This window comes from Phascolarctos cinereus, unplaced genomic scaffold, assembly GCF_003287225.1.
Source record: "Phascolarctos cinereus isolate Bilbo 61053 unplaced genomic scaffold, phaCin_HiC Scaffold_2;HRSCAF=192, whole genome shotgun sequence".
Classification (NCBI taxonomy): domain Eukaryota; kingdom Metazoa; phylum Chordata; class Mammalia; order Diprotodontia; family Phascolarctidae; genus Phascolarctos; species Phascolarctos cinereus.
In genome coordinates this window covers 187,599,710-187,625,265 of record NW_027555625.1, presented here as the reverse complement: position 1 = coordinate 187,625,265, position 25,556 = coordinate 187,599,710, and the positions used below count along the sequence as shown (strand labels likewise).

The following is a 25,556-nucleotide window of genomic DNA, read 5'->3' as shown; positions in this document are numbered from 1 at the left end:
ATACTAACATACTACTGCTAATACTAATATAAAACAAGATCACAGATGTAAAATATAGACCCAAAGCAAAATGTATTGCTCTCAAAGAATATTATTCTAGTTACACGTATTTCTGAATTATCTCAAAAAAATAATTTTTTTCTATAAATTTAGGCATCCTCTACTAGTTTTATTCAGAGGTCAGCATAGGGTAAGTATGATCTAGCTTTACTTATAAAAGTAGAGCAAAGCATTACCATTCAGAGCATAAATCAACTATACTTTTAATAATAATTTTCTGAAGTAATTTATCAAAACTCAGAATAAGTTTAATTTTTTTCAGTTTAAGATAGTTAGTATGTGGACATTCCCAGTGATCTTAATGTGGCTTAATTTTGTTAGAAATGTTATACTTATATTTCTTATTCTTAAGAACTATAGACATTTTATCTTAATTTCAAATTTAAGTATATTTTCCGTCAAGGACTATTTTACTTATAAAAGGGCAAATGCCACAATCATCTTAATAGGAAAAACATATTTCATTTTAAATGAGACTATATCATGATTTTGTTTAGGACTTATCAAATCAAATCTGGATTAATAGTTAAAAAAAAATTTTTTGAGTTTTCCAAGGATCATTCATCGCCAGCACTGAAAATTATAGATCCTACATTCAGTAAGTCTACTGCCAAAGATTAATGTGGCAGCCTTGAATTTTGTTTGGGGAATGTTTTCAACTTTTCTAAAATATGGGAATTGCATATCTGATCTTTGTTACATAGTTACATAGTAATGAAATCATGACTATATAGACCCTATACAAATATTAGGATATGGTTTTCTATTCGTCTTCCAAGGAAAAATTGTAAAATGTTTTATTTAAATAATTTCATACTGCAAATTTATTTCTATATTCTCCTTTTGGTAAATATTGTAACAATATAATACTGTCAAATTTAAATCATGCTGCATGATTCCAGATACATTTCTATATCAATAAGAATATCTAAATTTCTGAATTAAAACTCATAAATCATGCAAAATCACAAAGTTAATTATAGCAATCGTCCTCTTAAATAGAATTCACAAATTTACCAGAATGTAAATTTCCCTATCTTACCCTTATTTTCATGAGGTCTAAAACTTCCTTAAACTTTCTCTCTTTTTCTTGCCATGGACTTTGAAGCCCTAGAAAATTTCAAAATTGTGTCTTTCTACACTCTGATTCAACACTTCATGTACTTTCACTTGCTTGTATCTTTATATTTCCCAATCCTACCTCAACTCTATCCCCATAACTAGTTTTCTACGTTCCACTAAATTTCTTCTTTGTAAAATAGCATGTTTTCTTATGCAATAACAATTAATTACATGTCTACTTTTTCTTGATCAACCCTGAAGCTTCTGTGAGTTTGAAGAAAACATCTTCTCCTCAGAGAAGTAACCTTAAAAGAAAGGTCAGAGAAATAGTTACTAGATTGTATAAACAGAAAATGACCTTCAGTTTATGATTTATTCAAAAATTCAATGGGACCACTGATTCTATTTTGGAAGAGGCCTTTATTTTATAAAAGGCTACCTACAATCTATTCCAATTATTTTAGTTGATTTTTTTCTTCTAATTTACCTAGGCAATTAAGTTCTGTTAAATCAGTCACAAAAGAAACACAGTGGCAGGGTAAAATCTTCTCCTAAAATTAAATCTTGTTTATGCTCAAATTATTTGCTTTCTGTCTGACTTAAACCTCTTTCTTTTCAAGATGGAAAGGAAACAATAATAAGTGTTTCTTGAGCACCAAAGAAGGCTGAAAATTATTTATCTTTTTTTAAAAGTTTATTTTCTTTTGCTAGAGACTACCTTTGGTTTTATTTAAGAACTGAGCTTTTTCTGTCATTCTCCAGGGAAGAAAGAAAATGATAGAGGTTTTTATGAAAAAAGTCTTACAAAGCTACAACCCCCAAACCCACTAGGATCTGTCAGACTTTCAAAATTTGTCTTACAAATTTCTTTTCAGTTCACAAATATAGTTTCTAAATAGTTTGTGATGTTATGTATTTATGCAAAGGGAGACCTTCTTCTTGTTATGTCATTCTCTCTCCCAGAGGACACAAATTGGAACCAAACAAGAGCTCCAGCATTTTTTCCAGAAATGCAGAGCCTGACCCAAACGCAAAATCACAATTCAATGAGTAAGGTTAGAAAAAAAATGAGCTAATGAAAAAGACTCTAGTAATAAAGAACTATGAGGCCAAAGATGCCTAAAACATAAACCTAGAATACAATAATTCTAAGAGAGCTACAAAGAAAATCTTAGAGAAGAAATCAGGTGGACCACAATGTCACCTAGAATTCCTAGAAGAAATGAAGCAATGGTTTAAATACTTAGAGGAAAGAAAGAAGGAAGGAAGGAAGAAAAAGGAAGGAAGGAAAAGGAAGGAAGGAAAAGGAAGGAAGGAAGGAAGGAAGGAAGGAAGGAAGGAAGGAAGGAAGGAAGGAAGGAAGGAAGGAAGGAAGGAAGGAGAAAGAGAAAGAAAGAAAAAGAAAAAAGAAAAAAGCAAGAGAAAAGAAAAAAATCAAAGAAAGAAGGAAAAAAGGAACAAGAAGGAAAAGAAAGAAGCAAAGAAAGAAAAGAAGAGAGGAAGGAAGGAAGGAAGGAAGGAAGGAAGGAAGGAAGGAAGGAAGGAAGGAAGGAAGGAAGGAAGGAAGGAAGGAAGGAAGAGAAAGAAAGAAGGAAAAAAAGAAAATAGAAGAAAAGAAAGAAAAAAGGGAAAAGAAAGAAGATGTCAGTTAATTCAGAATCATTTGCAGTAGAAAGTAGAGGGCTTAAATTTGTCAGACTCTTGCTCGATGATACATATCTGCTGGAAGTTGAACAGCAAGGCCAGAAACACCAATCTAGACAGAACGTATTTCTCCACAGTGCATGTCACCTTTGCAAAAACTGATAATAGATTAAAGCATAAAGATCTCACAAACAAATGGTTGGTTGTTTTTCTTTATTCTCAAAGAGGACCAAATGACATCATTATGTTGGAATCAATGTGCAATGTGTCCAGTTCTGGTTGATCAGACCAATATGACCTCAGAACATTCTACCTACCATGGGTTAGGCATACATATGAACATTTGAAGTAGAAATGTCTCTAAATTTGCATATCTCGAATTTCTTTAGAACTACTGAAATTCTGCTTTGCTCATGGAGTACAGCACCTTCTTTAAAAAATGGGCATCCTATCCTGGGAAATCCTTTGCCAGAATCTCTTTTGTCAAGCAATTGACTCTAAAGTCAGAGACCTTGAAAATGTCCTTGTATTACTTCTTTTGACCTCCATGTGAGTATTTGTTTCTTGTGAGTTCTCTGTAAAATAGTTTTTTCTCTGTAAAATACTTTTTTAGGCAAAAAAAAAAATTAGGCAAATATAGGCAAACTATATTTGAACAACAAAGCCAGCCCATCGGAGTTGTGCTCTCAAATACAGAAAGCTGAAATATTAACCAAATTTTTACTGACTGCCACACCACAAAATATATTCATTGAAGGATCACTGAAGAAATGATTAAAATTATAGACTAAAGAATGTATTCCTAAAGGATTGGTAGGTCAAAGAACAAAGAGTAGATAACTAGAGATAATAATAAGACAAAATAATATAATTTTTATGTAGCCAAACAGTCCTAAGAACAAAATTTAAATAGATTTTTATTGCTCTTGCTTCTTATATCATTATAGTTATCTCCAGTATCCTTCCCCCTTCCCCTTTTAAAGGGCCATTTCATTTAACAAATATTTTAAAGAGGGAAAAATGTTGAGAAAGTTCAAAAACAAGTGCAATGTGTAATGCCTGTGGACCTCCTACCACCTTGGATTGGTGGGGGAAGGGAGATGTCTTTTCCTGTCTCTTCATTTGAGTCATGCTGGATCTTTAGAATTTTGTTAGATTAACTTTTAATTTTGTTTTGGTCTGTGTGCTGTTGTTATTTTCTTTTTACTTTCATTTCCATAGTTTTAGTTATTGTGTATATTGTTTTCTTTGTTCTGCTTACTTTAATCTGTATCAGTTTATGTAGATCTTTCCATGTTTCTTCATATTCACCACATATATATCTTACAGCATAGTAATATTCCATTATATTCATGTACCACAATTTATTTAGCCATTCCCCAATCAACAGGCTTTGTTTCTAATTCTTTGCTGTCACAAACGTTGCCTCTGTAAATATTTTGGTGTATTTGAGGACTTTTTTATTGAAAGCTTCCTTGGAGTTTAAGTCTCATAATTGAATCTCTGGTTCAAACCGGTATGAACATCTTAGTCACTTTATTTGGAAAATTCCAAATTGCTTTCCATAATCTTTGCACCATCTCACAACTCCACCAATATATTAATTTGAGCATCATGCCTATCATTCTATATCTTTTCAACATTGGATATTACCCCTTCCCTTTTTTGTTTTTGGTCACCTTTGTCAATTTTTAGAGTATGAAGTGAAACCTTAGGGTTGTTTTCATTTCCAGAATGTATAACGACTTCCATGTCACCAGAGGAACATTTCACTGGATGACTTAGAAAATAAAACATGAGACACACTGCCTTTAGATTATTTCCAGGTTTCTTTTGGTGACCGGCATAAACTCCTTGAGGAAGAGTTTCCTTTTGTCTTTATGTCACCTTTGCCCAACAGTGCCTGGCATATAATAGGCTACTAATAAAACTTGTTGAATTTGACTGGGCATACACACACACACACATATGCATGCACATATATACACATACATACATATGTATGTATATTATATATGCATACCTATCTCTATCTAGCTATCTATCTAGCTATCTATCTATCTAACTTAAAGGGCAGGAGGACTCGGTCCAGGTTTTCTTAACCTGGGGTCCATGGATAGACTTCAGAGGGGGAAGAGAGGGTGATCTTTGAATCTGAAGGGAATACACACACACACACACACACACACACACACACACACACACACACACACACATACATACATACATACATTATCTACCTAGCTTTACTTTCATCAATCTCTAGCTGAAATTCAATATTCTCTTAATTTAAACATTTTACTGTGAAGAGTCCATACAGGGTCTATGGCACAAAAAAAAAAAAGAAAAAGCTGAAGAACTGGAACCAATCCAATCGCTTCCTTTTATTATTTTTCAAAATAAGTTTCATCCCAAATACAATAATCATCAGCAAAAGGTCCCAATAATTAATATAGTGTATATAACACTCTAAGTTTCAAACTATTTACATTTCAGTTTATTCACAAGAATAGCATTCTTTGGGGGGGGGGTGTTAGGCAGGGGATCCGCCACTGCAGGCACGTTGCCCTTCTATTCTACTTTAATTCATTTATTATTAAATGCTTAATAAATGTTTGCTCCATGGAACGGAATAAATCGCGAACACCCGGAAAAAAAGAAACACAGTAATTTCTAACTTAAAATTTAATGGATTGTTTACGACGTTTCCCGAGAGTGGATGACCGAAATCTCAAATCTCGCGATACATCCAAGATCGTGGATGGTAGGATGAAGGTTGGCTGGGGCCGGGAGGGGCGGGGCCGAGGGTGGGCGGAGCCTCGGAGGTTATAGTGACGTACCGGAGGATAGTGACGTGACCTGCCGCAGTCGGCCCTCTCCTGCAGGAGCAATTGCTCTTGGCCGAGAAGATGCAGCCACAGTCTGAGCCTCTTCCTATGGGATTCCACCGGGTGATCACGGTCAGTGGGCCCCGGCCAGGCTCCGGGTGGGGGCGGGGGCCGTGCTGTCTCCCGGCTCCGAGTCCCAGGGTGGTGGAAGGGGGAGGCGCCGGAGCCGCAGATCCGTTTCCGGGGAAGGCGGGCGCCTCGCGCGTTAGCCTGCCCGGGAACGGACGGGGCGGGTGGGCTCGGAGAAGCTGAGCGCCGCGGCAAAGAGCGGAGGGACTAGTCGAAGATTCAGCGGACAGCGGGCTCGGAAACCTGGCCTTAGAACCGAGGCTCTGCGCCTTCCATCTCCCCAGGCCTCAGTTTCCCATCTGAAAAATGGGATGAGCTCCTGAGGACCTTTGTGGCTTTCTGAGGGGCCGAGCCACGCCTCCACCCCCTGCTGGCCGGGATTCTCATTTGACAAAGAGGAAAGCTAAGGGAGTTAAGAGCCTTCACTTTCGAGTTGAGATTTTAGAGAAAGGGAAAAGCTTTTAACTTTTTTTTTGTCCTTTCTCTATCCAAGACTCAGTATCTTGCGTGTAATAGGTGTTTAATAAATAAACCCTTGATGAATTGAGAGAGGACTTAATTTGTCAAAGGATCTAAATTACAATTTGAACTCTACACATTTGTGACCTTGGGAATATCACTTGGGATCTCGTAAGCCCCTTGAGAGCATAGACTGTTCTGTTTTTGTCTTTGTGACTCCTCCAGCCACCTTGAATATAATAATAATAAAACATTTGTTAATAAAACACTTGTTGAATGAAATGGAATCAGGACTTTAGAGATCCAGGTTAAATACCTTACCTAGAGTCACACAGGTATTAAGTGGCAAGATTTGATCCCATGTCCTAAGATTCCAAATCCAGCACTCTATACACTGTATCAACTGACTTTTCTCTGAGGCTCAGGCTTTCTCATCTGTTAAAATGAGAGTTTTGGAGTAGACCTTTAGAATCAATTCCATTGCTAAATTTATGATGCCTTTCCTACGAACCCTGAACTGGCAGTTAGAAAACTGAACCTCCAGTTCTGTTAAACTGACTTGAGATGGGGAAGAGAGAGTGATTTTTGAATCTGAAGGGAAAACATACACACACATACACATTCACACACATATACACATACATACATATACAGTCTACCTATCTTTATTTTCATCAGTCTCTAGCTGAGCTATTTAGTTATGTGAATTACTTGGCCATTCTGGGCCTCAGGCTTCTGTCAGTCAAGCAACTGACAAGTCAAGAAATCAAGTTCAAGAAACATTTTATTTAATAAATGCTAAGTGCTGGGCACTGTGCTAAGCTTTTACGGGTACAAAGAAAGAGGGAAAAAAGTTCTGCTTTCCAAACTCACAATCTAATGGAGGAAGACAATACGCAAACGGTTTTGTACAAGCAAGATAATACAGAATAAATTGGAGATAATTTCATAGGGATTACACTAAGATTAAAGAGGATCTTTTGCATATAATTTAGCTGAAATTTGAAAGAAGCCCCAGATATCAGGAGATAAGATGAGGGGAGTTTCAGGCAGGGGGACAGTCAGTGAAAATGCTCAGTCAGGAGATTGAGTGCCTTGTTTGAAGAACAGCAAGGAGGCCACTGTCACTGGATTATAGAGTACACGGAGGGGAATAAATAAAATAAGACTGGAAAGGTAGTGGGGGGCAGGTTATGAAGGACTTTAAAAGCTAGTTTAGGGTGTCCCAAAACCCTAGTGTAGTTTTGAAACTTTTGGGACTCTGCATTTCATTCCTGGAGGTAATAAGGAACCTTTGGAATTTTTTGAATTTGGGAGTGACATAGTAAGACCTGCATCATAAGTCATATATGTTATGTTCTTTCTTTTTTATTTTTATTTTAGGCAGTTGATGTTAAGTGACTTGCCCAGGGTCACGCAGCTAGTAAGTGTCAAGTGTTTTTGGTCTGAGCTCAGATTTGAGCTCAGGTCCTCCTGACTTCGGGGCCAGTGCTCTATCCACTGTGCCACCTGGCTACCCCTAGTCATATATGTTGTGAAGGTAGAGTTGAAAGGAATTGGAAACTGATTGGATGTGGAGAAGGGGTGAGCAAGAGTGAAGAGTTGAGGATGATACATGGTCTTTGCAAACATAAGTGACACAATATTTGTTGACTGGTGGTAATAGGGAAATTAGAAAGAGGGGACGTTTTGGTAGAAATATAATAGTTCATTTTTGAACAAGTTGAGTTTAAGAAGTCTAGGAGCCCTGCGGTCCAAGATGTTCAATGGGTGGTTTGAGATGCAAGATGGGAGTTAGAAAAGTTAGAGCTGGGCAGATAGGTTGTGTCTGCTGTGTTCCAGACACGGTACTGATTGTTGGGGATTCAAAGTCTTTGAGCTCAAGGATTCAATCAGGGCAGACGTGTGTGTGTGTGTGTGTGTGTGTGTGTGTGTGTGTGAGAGAGAGAGAGAGAGAGAAAGAGAGAGAGAAAGAGAGAATAGGGACTGTTGATTTTACAAAAATGGGAAATTCCTTGGTGAAAAAGTCCCCTTTATACCATTTCAGGTCCACTGTTTGTCTGCAGCTTATGAGAAAGTTGTCTGGGGCACTGAGTGTTTAAATGACTTGCCCAGGCTCACATTGATGATATGTGTCAGAGGTGGGAATTGAACCCTGGCTTTCAGGATGGAATACATACAAAATTAATGGAAGATAATTTTGGGAGGGAGGGCACTGTGGGAATCAGGAAGTGCTTCATGTAGAAGTTGGTACTTGAGTTAACTCTTGAAGGAAGCAAGGGATTCTAAGAAATGATGCAGGAGTGTGGTCATTCCAGGCCTGGACAGTTAGTGCAAAGGCATGGAGACAGGAGATGGGGTGTCATGTGTGAGGAACGTTAGAGGGCCAGTTTGGCTGAATCAAAGACTGCAGGAATTGGAGCAATGTATAATAAGGATGGAAAAGTAAGTTTGAGCCAGGTTGTGAAGAATTGTAAATGTCAAGCCAGAGGACTTTATTTTTTTATCCTAGAGGCCATGGGGAGTCACTAGAGTTTACTGAGAAAGCAAGCGACATATTCAGGATCTTGCTTTAGGAAAATCACTGGCAGCTGTGTACCCCATGGATTGAGGAAAACAAAATAGGATACAGTTTCAGTAGTCCAGATAGGAAACGAGAAGGGCCTAAAATACAGGTGCTGGCCATATGAGTAGGGAGAAAGTAAAATGTGAGAAATGTCATAGAGATAGAAACAAGAAGATTTGGCAGCTAAATGGTGGAGTGAAGAAGAGTGAGGCGTCAGTTAATAATGCTGAACCTGTGAATTTGGTTGACTGGAAAAATAGTGGTACCTTTAATAGAATCCTACAAACTAAATGTTTGAACAGATGAAGGAACTTTAGTGACCTGATGATCAAGGTGCTGGCCAGAGAACTAAGGGATTATAGGAGTCTTTTCTACATCTGTAAAGTGAAGGAACTAGACTACATATCTCTCAGTACCCTCACATTTGATTTATTTATAGAGGTAAATTTGATTTAGCATTAGGAAAATGCTGTTCCTGTTAGGAAAAAAAAATATACTGGAATATGGTGGACAGTGGGTTCTCCTTTACTTCATGTCTTCAAGCAAAGACTGTATGACAACTTTGACTTTAAAGAGGATTCAAAGTAAGGTGCCATTTGGAATAATTACTTTTGATGTCTCTCAATCAGAAAAATTAACAAGCATTTATTAATGCCTTTTATTGTGCTAAGCACAGGGATACAAAACAAAGGTAGGGAAAAAAATCTTAAGATTCCAATTCTTTTATCTCTGAAGTACCATCTGGCTCTCAATCCTTTGATCCTATGATAATATGATTATATGATAATATAATTAATAATTAATCTTCTAGTCCAGAGCTGTTTAATGTGAGGTTTATGAATTTTAAAAAATATTTCAAGAACTACATTTCACTATAATTGATTTCCTTCTATTTTATGCATTTAAAAACATTATTCTGAGAAAATGGTTCATACACTTAACCAATTTGCCAAAGGGGTCCATGACATAAAATCACCTGATTTCCAGTCTAACTGGCTCATTTTCGAGAAGAGCAGCAAGTTGTGGCTCAGAAAAGAGTCCTATAATCCCTTAGTACTGTAACCAGTACCTTGTTCATTAGGTCACTAAAGTTCTTTCATCTGTTCAACCATTTAGTTTGTAGGGAAATTCCCTATTTCTGTTAAACGTACCATTACTTTTCCAGTCAGCCCAGTTCACAGGTTCAGCATTATGGTGTTGTGAAAAGAACCCTGGCTCTGGAATCTGTATACCTGGGTTCAAGTACTGGCTTTGTTACTAGGTAGCTTTATGATTTGGGGCAATTCACTTCAGCTATCTGAGCTGAAGTTTCCCCATCTGTGAAATGATAGTATTGGACAAGATGATGCCTAAAGAACCTTCACGGTCTAAAACACAGCCCAGTTCAAACATACAAACAAGTGTTTTTTTCTATGACATCGAATTTGCCTCTCCCTCAAAAGTCTGATAGGTAGAGGTACATATAGTTGTGATAGGTTTAGCACCACAATGTGAATGAATGAATGGAAAAGCATTTATTATATATTTACCATGTATAAAAAGCACTGATAGAAAAGACATGCCTTGCTCCTATTAGTTTGCTTTATACCTTCTACTGCCTTTCAAAGTGATGCCCCATTTTCACCCTGCGTTAGTGTACGTGCTTTAGAGTAGGATCCCCAGATCTCGTGATGCTCTTTCCCAAGGCACTCACCCTTTGCACCCTTAGTTTATTTTCTGTTATTTTCTCCCTATTTCTCTACTCCTTTTCCCCAACCTTCTCCTCCCCCCCCCACTTTTCCTTGTGTGTTCTTCCTGAACTAGGAAGGCTCATGAGGCATTAAAAGAGGCTTTTACAAGTAAATATATTTTTCCCTCAGTCTGAAGTGAAAGGAGTATTGCCCAAGCAATGATTCTCAGGGTATTGTTCTGCATGAGGACTGGTAACTGGTCTATTAATGCCTTATATTGATTTGATAGTATTAAGTTTATGATGTTTATTCCTTATATTATAGCACACTGACTGGTCTGAGCCATGGTTACTGGGACTTTTAGGCTTCCACATACTTTGCCTGTTGCTCACGTACCTTACTTTCCAACGATATCGACTTCAGATTGGGCATTTCCTGTGTTTGGGTGAGTGAAAAAAACAGTACATGGGGCTAAGCTGTCTATGTAAAATATTAGTTACTTCCAATTTCTACAGATATACTTTATGGTAGAGTGGAATGACCCCAAATGCTGGTAATCCCATCAAATTGGAAAGATTTTAAATAGGAACCCAACAGCCTTGTGCATGTCTGTCTTGTGAAGTCACCAGCCTAGGTGAATGTTGGAGAAATAAGCGTGTTGCCAGAGGGTTGGACACCATTTTTCAGTTAGAGCAATTCATGAAGACCATCTACTAAGAAGCAGAAGTATAACAATCTGCATTTTTGGAGGAGAGTATCTACATTGATGAAATCATGGATCATTTAAGTATTGAAATAGGTAATGTACACTTTATGAAAATGTCCAGACTCACCGTATTTTTAGTATTATAAATGAAATGCTGCAAGCCCAGTATCTTATACATAGTAGGTATAATTAATAAATCATTGTTGACCTCAGTTCAGTTTTTGTACATTGTATGTACTTAAAGGCTTATTGGATAATGAATGAATTAAGTCTTATAGTTGAGTAGGCAATGAATTGAACTGAGTGGCTCTAGTTCAACAAGTATTTATTTTGCCTAGTACCTTCCAAACTATTACTAGACACTATACTAAACTTTGTTTTTTGCTGTTTTTGTGGGGGAAAAAAAGAAGCCTTTAAAAAAAATACACTATTTCTGCCTTTGTGGAGTTTATAGTCTTATTGGACAGGCAAGCTATAAGCTTGAAGCTGCTAGATACTAACATCTTCCTTTGTGTTCCATTCCCTCATAATTCTGTCTTCATTTTATTTCCATGTAAAACAAAGGCAATTGTTGATCAAGAGTATAACTCTCTGATTATATGTGATTTAAAATGCTGAGACACGGTGTTGGTATAGTGGATAGAGACCTGGCTTTGGAGTCAGGAAGAACTAGTTTCAGTTCTCACTAGCATTGTGGCCATGGGCAAGTCCCCTAATATCCCAGTATTTCTAGGCAACTGTGTTAAGACCATTAATGCAGAGGCATTGATGAAGGCAGTTTGCAAAATGTATGTGCTATTAAGTGTCATGTGTCTGAGGTTAGATTTGAGCTCACGTCCTCCTGACTCCAAGACTAGAGCTCTATCCACTTTACAACCTAGCTGGCCCTAAATCTTTTAAAGGTCCTATGTATGATGGCTGAGACTCAACATACTTTACCTCTGTATTTATGAGGCAGGTAGGTGACTCAGAGACTGTAATTCTGGTCCTGGAGTCAAAAAGACCTAAGTTCAAATCCAGTCTCAGTAGCTATATAATCCTGGGCAAGTCATTTAACCTCAGTTTGCCTCAGATTCCCCAATTATAAAAAGAGGATAATAACAGCACATACTTCACAGGGTCAAATGAGACAGTATTTGTAAAGTGTTTACTACGATAAGACATAATTTAGTGTTGCTAATACATAGTAGGTAATGTATAGATACTTTTATTCCCTCCTCTTCATCGTTCCCTCTAAATATAGAATTCATTATACTTTTTTTTAAAAACATATATATTTTAATTATTAGTACCTCTTAATAATTATTCATGCCAAAGTCATTTTTATTATGACTTGTTTTCTTTCTTTTTTCCAGTGATTTTAGTCTTTTGTGCTGAATATATCAATGAACTGGCTGCTATGAATTGGAGGTAAAAATGATTTAAGTTTATATGTTTTTGACATAGTACTTTATAGCATGTTCCTCAGATTCTCCTAAGTTACAGTTCTGGGAAGTGTTTCCAAGCTTTTTCCATTTTGTTGATGCTTTGGAACAGAAATGTCAAACTCTCTGCCCTTGCTACAACAAGCCCAAAACTCCCTCCTTTGGCCTGAACCAGTTAAAAATGAAATCAGGAAATGTATAATAAAATAAAAATACAGTACAACATAGATAATGTTAATAAGAGATTTTCTAAACCCTACTCCCCACCCCCCTTTTCTATCTGAGTTTGACACCACTGCTTTGGAGTATCCAGCCTTGTTGTTGGGACTTGTTTTGTCCATCTGGACAGGAGCCCTTTATACTTTTCTGTTTTTATAAAATATAATTTGATATATTATTATATATTAAGTGTAATGATTTTATATATTTCTTTACAGCTACCTCATTGGTACTTTCTCTCTTTCTCTCTAACTTTCTCTCTCTCTGAAAGGCTAAATATGTTTTGGAAATTGGCAAGCCCATAAAAACTAGATTTCTTTACAGCATTTTCTTGTAGTATAGATACCTCTGAGCAAAGTCCAAAATCTCTTCTGAGCCATATTGCTAAGTTTTATGCGAATTATAGGAAAGAGGGTAAAAGAGAATAAAAAGAAGTGAGAAATTATGGCTACTTTGACATAAATTTATTTATTTTTAGTTTTCAACATTTACTTCCACAAGATTTTGAGTTCCAAATTTTCACCCCTTCTCACCCCTCTCCCCACCCCAAGATGGTATGCATTCTGAATACCCCTTCCCCTACTCTGCCCTCTCTTCTATCTCTCCTCGCCTTCTCTTATCCCCTTTCTCTTCTATTTTCCTGTAGGGCAGGATAGACTTCTGTACCCTATTTCCTGTATTTCTTATTTCCCAGTTGCATGTGAAAACATATTTTTTAAACATGTGTTTTTAAAATTTTGGGTTTCAAATTTTCTCCCTTCCCACCCACCCTCATTGAAAAGGCAAGCAACTCAATGTAGGTTATACGTGTGCAGTTATGCAAATCACTTCCATAGTAGACATGTTGTGAAAAACTAACTCTATTTCCCTTAATCCTATCCTGCCCCCCCATTTGTTCTAGTCTTTCCTTTGACTCTGTCCCTGCTCAGAAGTAATTGCTTCAGATTACCCCCTTTCCCAGTCTACCAGCTCCTTTCTATCATCCCCCTGCTGTCTTGTCCCTTCCCCCCCCCATTTTCCTGTAGGGAATGTACCCAATTGAATGTGTACATTATTCCCTCCTTAAGCCAAATCCTATGAGAATAAGATTCGCTCGTTCCCTCTCACCTTCCCCTGTTTCCCCTCCACTGGAAGAGCCTTTACTTTTCTTTCTTTTTTTGGTTTTAGGAAATTGGGGTTATGTGATTTGCCCAGAGTCACACAGCTAGTAAGTGTCAGGTGTTTGGTCTGAGGCCGGATTTGAACTCAGGTCCTCCCGACTTCAGGGCCGGTACTCTATCCACTGCACCACCTAGCTGCCCCTTTCTTCTCTTTTCTTTTCCCTTCTTTTCTTTTTTTCTTTTCTTTTCTTTTCTTTTCTTTTCTTTTCTTTTCTTTTCTTTTCTTTCCTTTTTTCTTTTCTTTTCTCTTCTCTCCTCTTCTTTTCTTTTCTGTGAGATTATTTTCCCCATTCTGCCTCTCCCTTTCTTCTTCTCCTAGTATAATCCTCTCTCATCCCTTAATTTTATTCTCCAGATATGAACCCTTAATCTTCAATTCTATCTATCTATCTGTCTATCTATCTATATATCTCTCTGTCTGTCTGTCTACATACATATAATTTTTCCCCCTCCAACTACCCTAATACTGACAGAGGTCTCATGAGTTATAAACATCATCTCTCCATGCAGGAATGTAAACAGTTCAACCTCAATAAGCCTCTTACACTTTCTCTTTCCTGTTTACCTCTTCATGTTCCACTTGAGCCTTGTATTTGAAAGTCACATCTTCTATTCAGCTCTGGTGTTTTCATCAAGAATGCTTGAAAGTTCTCTATTTCACTGAAGGACCATTTTTTCCCGTAAAGGATTGTACTCAGTTTTGCTGGGTAGGTGATCTTGGTTGTAATCCTATCTCCTTTGCCCTCTGGAATATTTATTCCATGCCCTGCAGTCCTTTAATGTAGAAGCTGCTAAATCTTGTGTTATCCTGATTGTGTTTCCACAATACTTGAATTGTTTCTTCTGGCAGCTTGTAATATTTTCTCCTTGACCTGGGAACTCTGGAATTTGGCTACAATATTCCTAGGAGTTTTCCTTTGGGATCTCTTTCAGGAGAGATCTGTGGATTCTTTCAATTTCTATTTTGCCCTCTGGTTCTAAAATATCAGGGCAGTTTTCCTTGATAATTTCTTGAAAGATGATGTCTAGGCTCTTTTTTGATCATGGCTTTCAGATAGTCCAATAATTTTTAAATTCTCTCTCCTGGATCTATTTTCCAGGTCAGTTGTTTTTCCAATGAGATATTTCACATTGTTTCTAATTTTTCATTCTTTTGGATTTGTTTTAGTGTCTTGATTTCTCATAAAGTCACTAGCTTCCAATTGCTCTATTCTAATTTTTAAGGAAGTATTTTCTTCAGTAATCTTTTGGACTTCCTTTTCCATTTGGCCAATTTTCTTTTTAGGGCATTCTTCTCCTCATTGGCTTTTTGGACCTCTTTTGCCATTTGGGTTAGGCTATTTTTTAAGGTGTTATTTTCTTCAGTATTTTTAGCAAGCTGTTGACTTGTTTTTCATGATTTTCTTGCATCACTCTCATTTCTCTTCCCAGTTTTTCCTCTACTTCTCTTACTTGCTTCTCAAAATCCCTTTTCAGCTCTTCCAAGGCCTGTGACTGATTCATATTTTTCTTGGAGGCTTTGGATGTAGGAGCTTTGACTTTGTTGTCTTCTTCTGGTTGTATGTTTTGATCTTCTTTGTCACCAAAGTAAGGTAATATAGTCTGACTCTTTTTGCACTGCTTGCTCATGATCCTGGCCAATTACTTAAGTTTTAAATTTTTGTTAAGGTAGGAGTCTGCTTCCAGTGTGGAGAATGTACTGTCCCAACCTTTGGGGGTTTATACAGCTGTTTTCATAGATACTTGTAGGGACCTGTAAATTTTCAGTTCTTCCAAAGTGGTATGATAAGGGCAAGGTTTACTCCTTTCCTGGCCTGTGCTCTGGTCTGTTAGTGACTACAAGCACTTCTTTCTGTCCTGGAACTGTGAGGAAGTTTTCCTCTTCACAGCCACTACAAGCTCCACCAAGCCAGTGGCAGCGTTCCTCCTTGCCCCAGGACTGTTGCCCAGAACTGTGACCCAGATCCAAACATGGGCAAAGCAAGAGATTCCTGCCTCAACACTGTCAAAGAGATCCCTGCAGTCCCTCTCTGATCATCCACTTGATTCCCCCTCAGTCTCTGGGCTGGAAGCTCAAGACATTGCCACCACCCTGGTGCCTGTGCTCTGCACTCTGGAACTGGCTTTGAGACCTAGCTCCTCTCTCACCGCAAAAACAGACTTTTCCCACTGACCTTCTAAGTTGTCTTTGGCGTTTGTGGGTTGAGAAGTCTGGAAACCTCCACAGCTGCCCACAATTCAGTCCTCTGAGGCCTGCTCCAGTTTCACTGGGGCCTGGCCCCCATGCCGCACTGCGCTCCTCTTCCCACCTGGCACGATACACCTTTCCGATCAATCATCCATATTGTCTTGGGCTTGAAATTTGCTTCACTTTGTCTTTTTGTGGGTTCTGCTGCTTTAGAATTTGTTTAGAGCTGTTTTTTATAAGTGTTTGGAGGGGTTTGGGGGAGAGCTCAAGCAAGTCACTGCTTTCACTCCACCCAAAATTATGGCTACTTTGAAGCAATATGGCATTAACAGTTTATAGATAGGGAATGTAACTTAGTATTTGAAGGAATTTAAGAAATTACAGGGAAATGTAAGTATTTGGCTGAAATTAATGTTGGACCTGTAAAGTGATTTAATGAAAGTTGTTACTTTAGAATAATTAAATAGAAAAAGAAAAAGTGCCAGATAGTTTATAGTTATAATAATAATTCATATTTATAAGATGCATTGTGGTTTATAAAATGCTTTCCTTAGAACAATCCTGTGCGACTAGCAGTGGAAATATCACTTCCACTTTATAGATTAAGAAATGGAGACAGAGACATATTTGCAGTGCTACCCTATAGTATCATGTAATGTGTGTGTGTGTGTGTGTGTGTGTATACACATATACACATATGATAAGCCTTAAAAATGACTTCAGTAAGCTTTTTTTTCCATAAGTTTAGTAATCTTTTTCCTAAAATGATTAATGGAAAATAGTAATAGTCAGCAAATATTATTGTATTCCTACTGTTACTTAGCATTGTAGGAAATACAGAAGCATAAGACATGATTTCTGCTTTCAGCAAACTGCAAATATTTTTTAAGTGGAATTAAATTACTCTTAGATCGAGGAATAGAATTATCACCATCACTATCATTTTTGTCATACTAGTAGTAGTAGCAGTAGCATTAACAGCAATACTGGTTAAATGGTATAGGAGATAGCGTTCTGAGACTGAAGACAGGAAGATCTGAGTTCAAATACATCTTCAGACACTTATTAGTTGTATAACCTGGCCAAGTCATTCTAGTACATCTGTAAAATGGGGTTACTAATAGCACTTACTTCCAGGGTTGTTACACGGGTCAAGTGAAATAATAATTATAAAGTACATGGCCCATGGTAAGCACTATATATAAATGTTAGTTAGTTGGAGAAAGAAATGGCAAACCATTCCAATATCTTTGCCAAGAAAACCTGAAGAAGGGTCATGAAGAGTCAAAAAAGACTGAAAATGACTCAACATTATCAGTAGTAGTAGTTGTAGTAGTAGTAGTAGTAGTATAATATATGTGGTAGAAGTACCATGCAGTATGCATTGGTGAAAATATAATGATTTTGATGATTTATAATATATTTATTATATTTATATATTTTAAAACAAATATATAAATTGTATATAATATAATCTATAAATACATTATTAAACACTAATATAATATAGTAAATATATTACAAAATAGAAATTATATTACAAAAGATAAATATTTAAGCTATGTTCTTAAATTAATACATGATCAGAATCTATCCATATTTTCCACCCAGTGTGATTCTGTACTCTGTCTTCCCATAAATCCAACACAAAGGATATGCTCACTACAGTAGGTCTTCTAACAATATGTGGTTTCAGTGTGGTACATGAGCTGTCCGTCTATAATTCCTGATTTTTACTATCTGAGTAGCCCAACTTTTCTGAGCAGAATTTCTCAGTTTCTTTAATTTCTTTTACATCACTCCTGATGTAAAAGTTAGGAGTTAGTGCTACAGTGACCTTTGGGCCCTCTAGGCCCACTGTGCAACTGTCTATTCTCCACCTTGGATTACTTCCAATGTTGATTCTTCGGATATTATGCGGTGCCATGTCTTATAATTATACAGTTATCCCTTCTACATTGCTACTTTCCACTCACAGTTTCGATATATCGCAGATTGGCATAAGAAATTAAGTGGAAATTTTTGGGAGTTTTGCAGAAGCTATTGACAACACACAAAGGCCAGCAGACAACACAGAAAAAAGTTTAGAAATTCAGAAATGCATTAAATATATGAATAGTATTGTATATTATCAACATATTCTTTCATCTTTTAATACCATAATAATTCAGCCTTCTTCTGTGGTACAAGGGGAGGTCCAAGAAATTTTATGCAGATTTTCCAGATACTGGGGAAGCTGCATGCCTAGCCCCCAGGATGTGGAATGGTTAACTATATAGCATCACCAGAAGAAAATTAGTGTTGAACAGTGAGCTTTTAATTTTTTTTTCCCTTAAAGGGGACAGCTTGGGATTATCAGAATTGTTACATAGTTTCTCAAATGCATTTTCTGTTCCTCCTTTCTAATTCTCCACCTAGGCTATAATCTATCTGCAGTGTCTAAGTTGTATGTGTTTATAGAGTAACTGATTATCCAACTACATGTCATAGTATGGACAATAGACATTATTTACACATTTGGTTTTCTTGTTTGGATCAATAGGCCAGTCTTTGTTGTGTGGTTGTGGATATAGATCTCATTTAACGGGCTCTGTTATTGTTAGGGTTTTTTTTTTTTTTGTGAGGCAATCAGAGTTAAGTGGCTTGCCCAGGATCACACAGCTAGTAAGCATCAAGTGTCTGAGGCCGGATTTGAACTCAGGTCCTCGTCATTCCAAGGCCAGAGTTCTATCCACTTTGCCACCTAGCTGCTCCCCTAGTTCTTCATTCTTGAAGGGGACCAATGATATCAGGAGGGTGATATGTTGACTTGAAAGTGAATTGGATTTAAGTGAGACGAAGCTGTGCAAAGTCATCAGCCTCACTCTCCTCTGGAGACTCATCTGAGTCTAGTGTCAAGACATAGGTCAGGATAACTTGTAATGGCCCCGGATGCACTGGGAGACCTTGGCCTTTTTAGGCTAAGGTCTCTCCCAGTCTCAGTTTGGCTGAGGCAACATCTATTCAGTAATTCAGTCAAGGCTAGGTAAGAATAGAGGCAAAAGATGGCCTAGTTTGCCTTCACATTAGAATCAGTCTGGGAGGGGAAGACTCTAAGAGTTTCTGCCAGAACAGAAACAATTAATATTTACACTCATGAAAACCCAAACAGTGAGAAAGTGATGCTTGGACTGGGACTTATTACTGGCCTTTCAGTGAGATCCAGAGTGGTTAGGGTTAAGGTTAGTATTAGGAGTTAGGGTTAGAGTTAGGGTTAGGAAAGGGGAAACTGCAGTCAGTTTCATTCTTTGTGAAGTTGTTCAGTGCTTACTGTGTCCAGCATGATCTTGATTCCTTTTTTAAAAATAGTCTTTGTGATATGCAGACATGAAACCTCTGAGTAGACTACCAGTCTATATACCTTTCATTTCCCACTCCTGAAACCTTATCTTCTAATATTTTCTTCCATCCTCCTCATTTTCGTCTTCACTTAGACGATACTAAGTGTATAAGTTTGTGAGTGTGTGTATATAGTGTAGGGAAAGGGGGAAGAGAAAAGAGTGAGCAGGAGAGCACTGTGAAATAAATCAACTCCTGTTTGCATCTTCAAGAAGAAATTGCAAGGTATGGATGATATGTATGTGTGTATATGTATATAAATATAATGCATAATTATTTATGTGATTTATTACGGGGTTCAGCGTTTGAAGCTAGTAGTAACCTATAGGTAATTTTAAAAAGGGTGTTTTAGTTAAGGTAACATTTCCTTAGGCTTGGTCTGATGGTTTATTTTTCTTTTTAGTAAGTGCCTGGCCTATTTTACTCATCTCATTTCATCCATTTTTCTTATCTATTAGTTTCTGGATAACACAATTCACCTGATTACCTTGGTAATAGGCCTAGTACCAAAGGAAAGATGGTAGGGGGAAAAATAGATCCAGAAATTGGTTTTATGATGTGGTAATAGACTGACCCATATATCTCTTTAGATGATTTTGATGTGTGTGGGAATTTAAAAAAAAAGTTTTTCCAACTAACATTTGCTTTCTTTTATTTTACATGTAGGTTATTTTCTAAATACCAATATTTTGATTCAAGAGGGATGTTTATTTCCATGGTTTTTTCAGCACCATTGCTGTTAAATGCTATGATCATTGTGGTACGTCTATTACAAAATCATGAAGTTTAATTTTCTCTTTCAAAGTTTTATTTTCAGCTATGTGTATTGCTCACAAATATTTTATTTTTTAGATTACATGGGTGTGTAAAACAGTGGCTGTCATGACTGAGTTGAAGATCCTACAACAAAAAAGAAAAGCAGAAAGAGAAAAGAGGAGGAAAGAAGAATAATGTAGATGAACTTTAACACTGGATTTTCTAACATATTGTAACAATTATCCTTGCTTCAATATTTGTATACCATGCAGTAGGATGTATTGCAGTGGTACCTTTAGTAGGCTCATGGTTTGAAGCACTCATATGTTCTTTTATTTCAATCTTCACTGTGATAGAGGAAAATACTCAATTCACTTATTTAATGTTTTAAATTAATATTCAATGAGGCTATGTTTCCTCTAGCTCTAAAATTGCATTATACTGGTATGTCATTATTGTTACAGTCTAAAGATAGCCTAAATGGCAAACCTAACTCTGTAATTTAAATATTTTTATGTTCCATCTGAATTATCTGTATTTGTTTGTTAAGAAATCTGTTCTGATTTTAAGTTATACACTGATCATTTATGTTAGTGGTGTTGCTCAGCAATATGTAATGATCCCTGCTGGCAACATGCTGAGTTAGAATACTACATATTAGGGGCAGCTAGGTGGTGCGGTGGATAAAGCACTGGCCCTAGAGTCAGGAGGACCTGAGTTCAAATGTGACCTCAGACCAGACACTTGACACTTAACAGCTGTGTGACCCTGGACAAGTCACTTAACCCCAATTGCCCCCCCCAAAAAAAAAACTAAACAGAAAACCACATATTAATCTTATCTGTGTTCTATTACATTTTTATTTATTTTGTTAAGTATCTCCCAATTACATTTTAATCAGGTTCAGGTGTACTCAGCAGTGTTATGAGCTGGCTGCATGTTTGACACTGCTGATTTATGTGATATAACTTCCAAAGCATTAAGTCTCTTTATGTCTAACATTAAATGATGATCTTTGACATAACTGATGGAATGTTGCTTGTTGACACAGTTGGCTTTGATGTAAATTTGACAGTGTGCTTGTTCAAAAACAGACTTTAGTATCTTAGGAAAATAATTTTAGTTTAATGGACCACTCCTTAAATTACAATCCCGTATAATTTGTCCATAAAACCTGTTTTTGTATAGATTGTGTGTGTGTGTGTGTGGGGGGGTCATCATGACCAAATAAAACCCATGAAATAAAATGAATTATAATGAAAGTTTTAAAATATATTTATTTTAAAAATATATGCTTGAAAATACTGTAAAAATTGTTTTGTTTTGTTGTTAAATGAAGCAATTAATGCAGGGTGTCCCAAAAATCTGAAGCATTAGTATACTAAGATTTTTGGGACACCTTATACAAGTAAGTAAACATTAGAAAATTCTGAGCATAGGATAATGATAGAACAACCCTTCATCTTCAGAGCCTTATGTTTTCAGAAAATATTAGGAAATAATTCATCATTAAATCATCTTTAAATGAGATGTTTAATCATTCATTTTTCTTTATAAAGTTTATATTTGAATTTTCAGAATTTGGCCAGTCAAAAGCAGAATATCATTAATGTTATTTTTTAAAGAAGCCAATGTAGTGTGATGCACCCTACTTTGTAATCTCACTCATGAAGTAACATCCAAGTTCCATCACAATCTAGAATTGTGCTATTTATATAAAGAATAATGAGAGGTAGTTTAGGGGGAAAGTATAAAAATATTTCAGAAGGCAAAGTGATAGAGAGCTGTGCCATAAATAACAGTAATAATAGCTAAAATTTATGTAGTACCTATTATGTCCCAGATGCCATGCTAAGCGCTTCACAGATTTTTATCTCCTTTGATCGTCACATCAACCCTGGCAGGTAGCTGCTATTATTACCCCCTTTTTACAGATGAGGAACTTGAGGCACAGAGATTGAGTGACTTGCCCAGAGTTACACAGCTAGTAGTGTCAGAGGTTGGATTTGAACTCAAGTCTTCCTAACTCCAGACATGGTGTTCTATCCACTGTGCTACTTATCTGCCCAATGTTTTTTCTTTAAAAAAATTTTTTTTCTCCCTATTTTAAAATAAAGTGACAGTTCTCCACTTTTTTTGGAGGGTGAAAAGTTAATGTTCTAGAAATAAAAAAGATAGATGACTGAATTATAGAATTTATATATGAAAATTTGGAAAGTAAAATAATCACAGGTTCAGAAATTGAATCCCATATTGTTAAAAATAAAATACATGTCCTTTCTGGACAATTAAATACATCCTAGTCACAAATAGCCATAGCGATTTGTTGGATATTGGCATGTCACTTTACAGAGTGGCTTAGCTTAGTCTTGAAAATAAATAAGGAGCTTTTAACCTGAAAATGTCTTGTCAGCTCTCTAATGCTTGGTATCATAGTTCTTAAGCATATTCCTGGGCATTAAATATGAAGTAGTAGTGTAAAGAAATATAATATCATTATTATGGTTTAATTTTTAAGTGAACATAAATCCAGTCAAATTTGTTTCAGGTTCTGAATATATGGGATCCTGTTAACTTGCATAGTTTCAGTAAGGCTTGAATATTAACTGAATAAATGACCATAATATTCTTCAGAAATTGCTAATTTAGGATGCTAAATGATACCAGAGAGGAAGGAGAATTAACATACTATATAACTTGTTCAATTCGCAACGAAGAAAGAGAAAAACGTTTTTCACATGTAACATTTTGAAAGTGTAAAAAATTTGTTATGGAGATTTGTAACTATAGATGTCAGACTCTGTAATTAGATCATCGTAATAGAGGCAGGTAACTAATGGGAAAACGACATTGGATTTGAATTTAAAAGATCTGAATTTTTGTCCTTGTACTACCACTGCTAGAGTGTTTTGGGGCAGTTGAAGTAACTTTTAAAATAAGAGTTGTGCCTATTCTCCATTTTCTCAAAGAGATGTATGTATTTGACTTTACTTAAAAGAAAAAGGAAGTTTGAAAATAAGAATTTTTTCTATAAATTAAACCTTATTTGCCTTCTGTTTGAATTTTCATTTGAATCCTGAACTACCTTAGATGTAATTTGAACCCTTAGTTTTAATGTAATAAAAATATTCTTGACAAGTATTATAAACTCTAAAAGGATTGGAGGGAGTGTTTTAATTTTCTTTAAATTTTTTCACATCACATTTATATCATAAGGTCTGTCATTAGGAAACCCTTTTAAAGATTTTAAATTAAAAAAAAAAGAAAGAAAGAAACATAAAGGTTTAGGTGACTTGATCTTGTTTCCAAAGCTGCTTAATATTTTTATATTCAACTGTCTATTATAAATCTCTTGGTGTTGGGTTGTGGTTATCGGTAGAAAATATCCTACAATCCTAAATACCTAATACTGCATTAATCATTTAAAAAGATCATGTCATGCAGAATTTTACCAGGTGCCTCCCTGCCAAAGTCTAGACCAGGGGTGGGGAACCTCTGGCCTTGAGTCCACACGGTGGCCCTCTAGGTCTTCAAGCACAGCCCGTTGACTGAATCTAAACTTCATCGAGCAAATCCCATTAATAAAAAGATTTGTTTTGTATAACTTGGACTCAGTTAAAAGGCTGCCTCCAAGGACCTAGAAAGCCACATGTCCCCTTGAGGCCTCAGGTTCCCCACCACTGCTCTAGACTTTCTGTTATCTCCTCTATAAAATACAAATTATTCATCCTCACATTTAAAGCCATGAATATTCGTTCTAGCTAAGCTGTTGTTGTCTTTCCTTTATGCCCTTGCACTGGCTGAACCCTACCTCTCTCCTCCCATGCCTAGAATTCCCTTCCTACCTAAGGGAAGTCTTTCTTTGTCATCCTTGCAGTTAGTGACCTAGGTTTCATATATCTTTGTAAATTTTATGTCCTCCAATGGAATGGAATATAAACTGCTTGAAGACAGAAGCTATTTTTTTCCTTTCTTTTTTTTCCTGAGTGTTTTGCTCATAGGAGGCACTTAAATACTTTTAAAAATTGTTAATAAAGAACTTGGTGGTACATCGAAAATGCATTATTAGACCTTAAAAAGGAAACTTATGTGGCAACATTCAGAAGTCATTCTCAACTGCTTTTGTTTGTTTTATTTCTGTAAATAAAAATAAATTCTACTCTGTTTCAAAATGATTTGAAAGAGGGTGATGGGTAGAGGAGGAGTTGTGCTGAATTGGGCATTTTTGTGACAAATAATGATGTATTATTATGTAAATACTTCTGTACCATTTTGTTGTACTTATATTTGAATGCAGCAAAATCTATTGTTAATAAAATTGTATATGTTTTCCTAAAATTTTGTATTTTTGTAGTTTTATGAATTATGACTGTTTTGTGTCTGTGAAGGAAATGATGGGATAAGTTTATACATGGTGTTAGTTGATAACTAAGTCAGGGTAAAGGCAAATTGCATTGGTGGTGTTTGAGTTCTTGGATGTTCCAGAACAAGGAAATGCCAGGATAGCTTAGTGCAGGGCTTTTTAAGCTTTTCCACTCATGACCTCGTTAGCACTTTTTAAGCTGTGGGTTATGATCCCATGTTGGGTCACAACCCACAGTTTAAGAAGCACTAGTTAGTAAATACATACTTGGCATTGGATTCAGGAAGATCTGAATTCAAGCCCTATGGTCTTCTTTCTTTTTTTTTTTTTGGTAAGGCAGTTGGATTAAGTGACTTGCCCAGGGTCACACAGCTAGTAAGTATCATGTCTGAGGCCAGATTTGAACTCCGGTCCTACTGACACTAGGACCAGTGCTGTATTCACTGTGCCACCTAGCTGTCTCTCAAGCCCTATTTCTAATACACGTTGATTGTATGATCATGGGAAGTCCCTTAACTTAATTGCTCTTGGCAACCAACACTTGATGTTACAGAATAGTTACATATGTGCATTAGTAGAATAAGTTTCCACACCAGGAATTTCCTACATAAGAAAATCCCAGGTCAGGGCCAAAAACAAAAAGTTTTGGAAAGTCAATGTCGAACAATGGTTTTGTCATTGACATCAGGGTTTGAATTCTGCCTCGGGTGCTTCCCATCTCTGTAACCTTGGGAAAGTCATCTTATCTTTGGATCTCATTTTCTGCATCTGTAAAATGAGGGAGTTGGATGAGATAAGTTTCTGAGGTTCTTTCTCTTAGGTCTACAAACCTATGAAGTACCATGACGCATATTGAACCTTCATTGATGATTTAACTTACATATGGTTTAAAATAACGAAAATGATGATCCTTCAATTATGCTCCTATCCAGTGGACCAGACAT

At 36.5% G+C, this 25,556-nt stretch overlaps 1 protein-coding gene across 1 annotated transcript; it reads left to right on the top strand.

Annotated features, from left to right (window-relative positions):
- Positions 1 to 5,584: 5,584 nt before the first annotated feature.
- TMEM18 (transmembrane protein 18) lies at positions 5,585 to 24,587 on the top strand. Its single transcript, XM_020965865.2, has 5 exons — positions 5,585 to 5,726; positions 10,743 to 10,863; positions 12,480 to 12,534; positions 20,160 to 20,253; positions 20,346 to 24,587. Exons 1-5 carry the CDS (start codon positions 5,676 to 5,678, stop codon positions 20,442 to 20,444), a joined length of 420 nt encoding a protein of 139 aa, XP_020821524.1. The 5' UTR covers positions 5,585 to 5,675; the 3' UTR covers positions 20,445 to 24,587.
- The last annotated feature ends 969 nt before the right edge of the window (positions 24,588 to 25,556 follow it).

Bases quoted from the DNA above. Each gene is read 5' to 3' on its own strand.
- TMEM18 (XM_020965865.2), top strand. From the start codon at position 5,676: ATGCAGCCACAGTCTGAGCCTCTTCCTATGGGATTCCACCGGGTGATC. The intron at 10,864-12,479 runs GTGAGTGAAAAA...TCTTTTTTCCAG, and splicing joins TGGGCATTTCCTGTGTTTGG to TGATTTTAGTCTTTTGTGCT. The intron at 12,535-20,159 runs GTAAAAATGATT...TTTTACATGTAG, and splicing joins CTGGCTGCTATGAATTGGAG to GTTATTTTCTAAATACCAAT.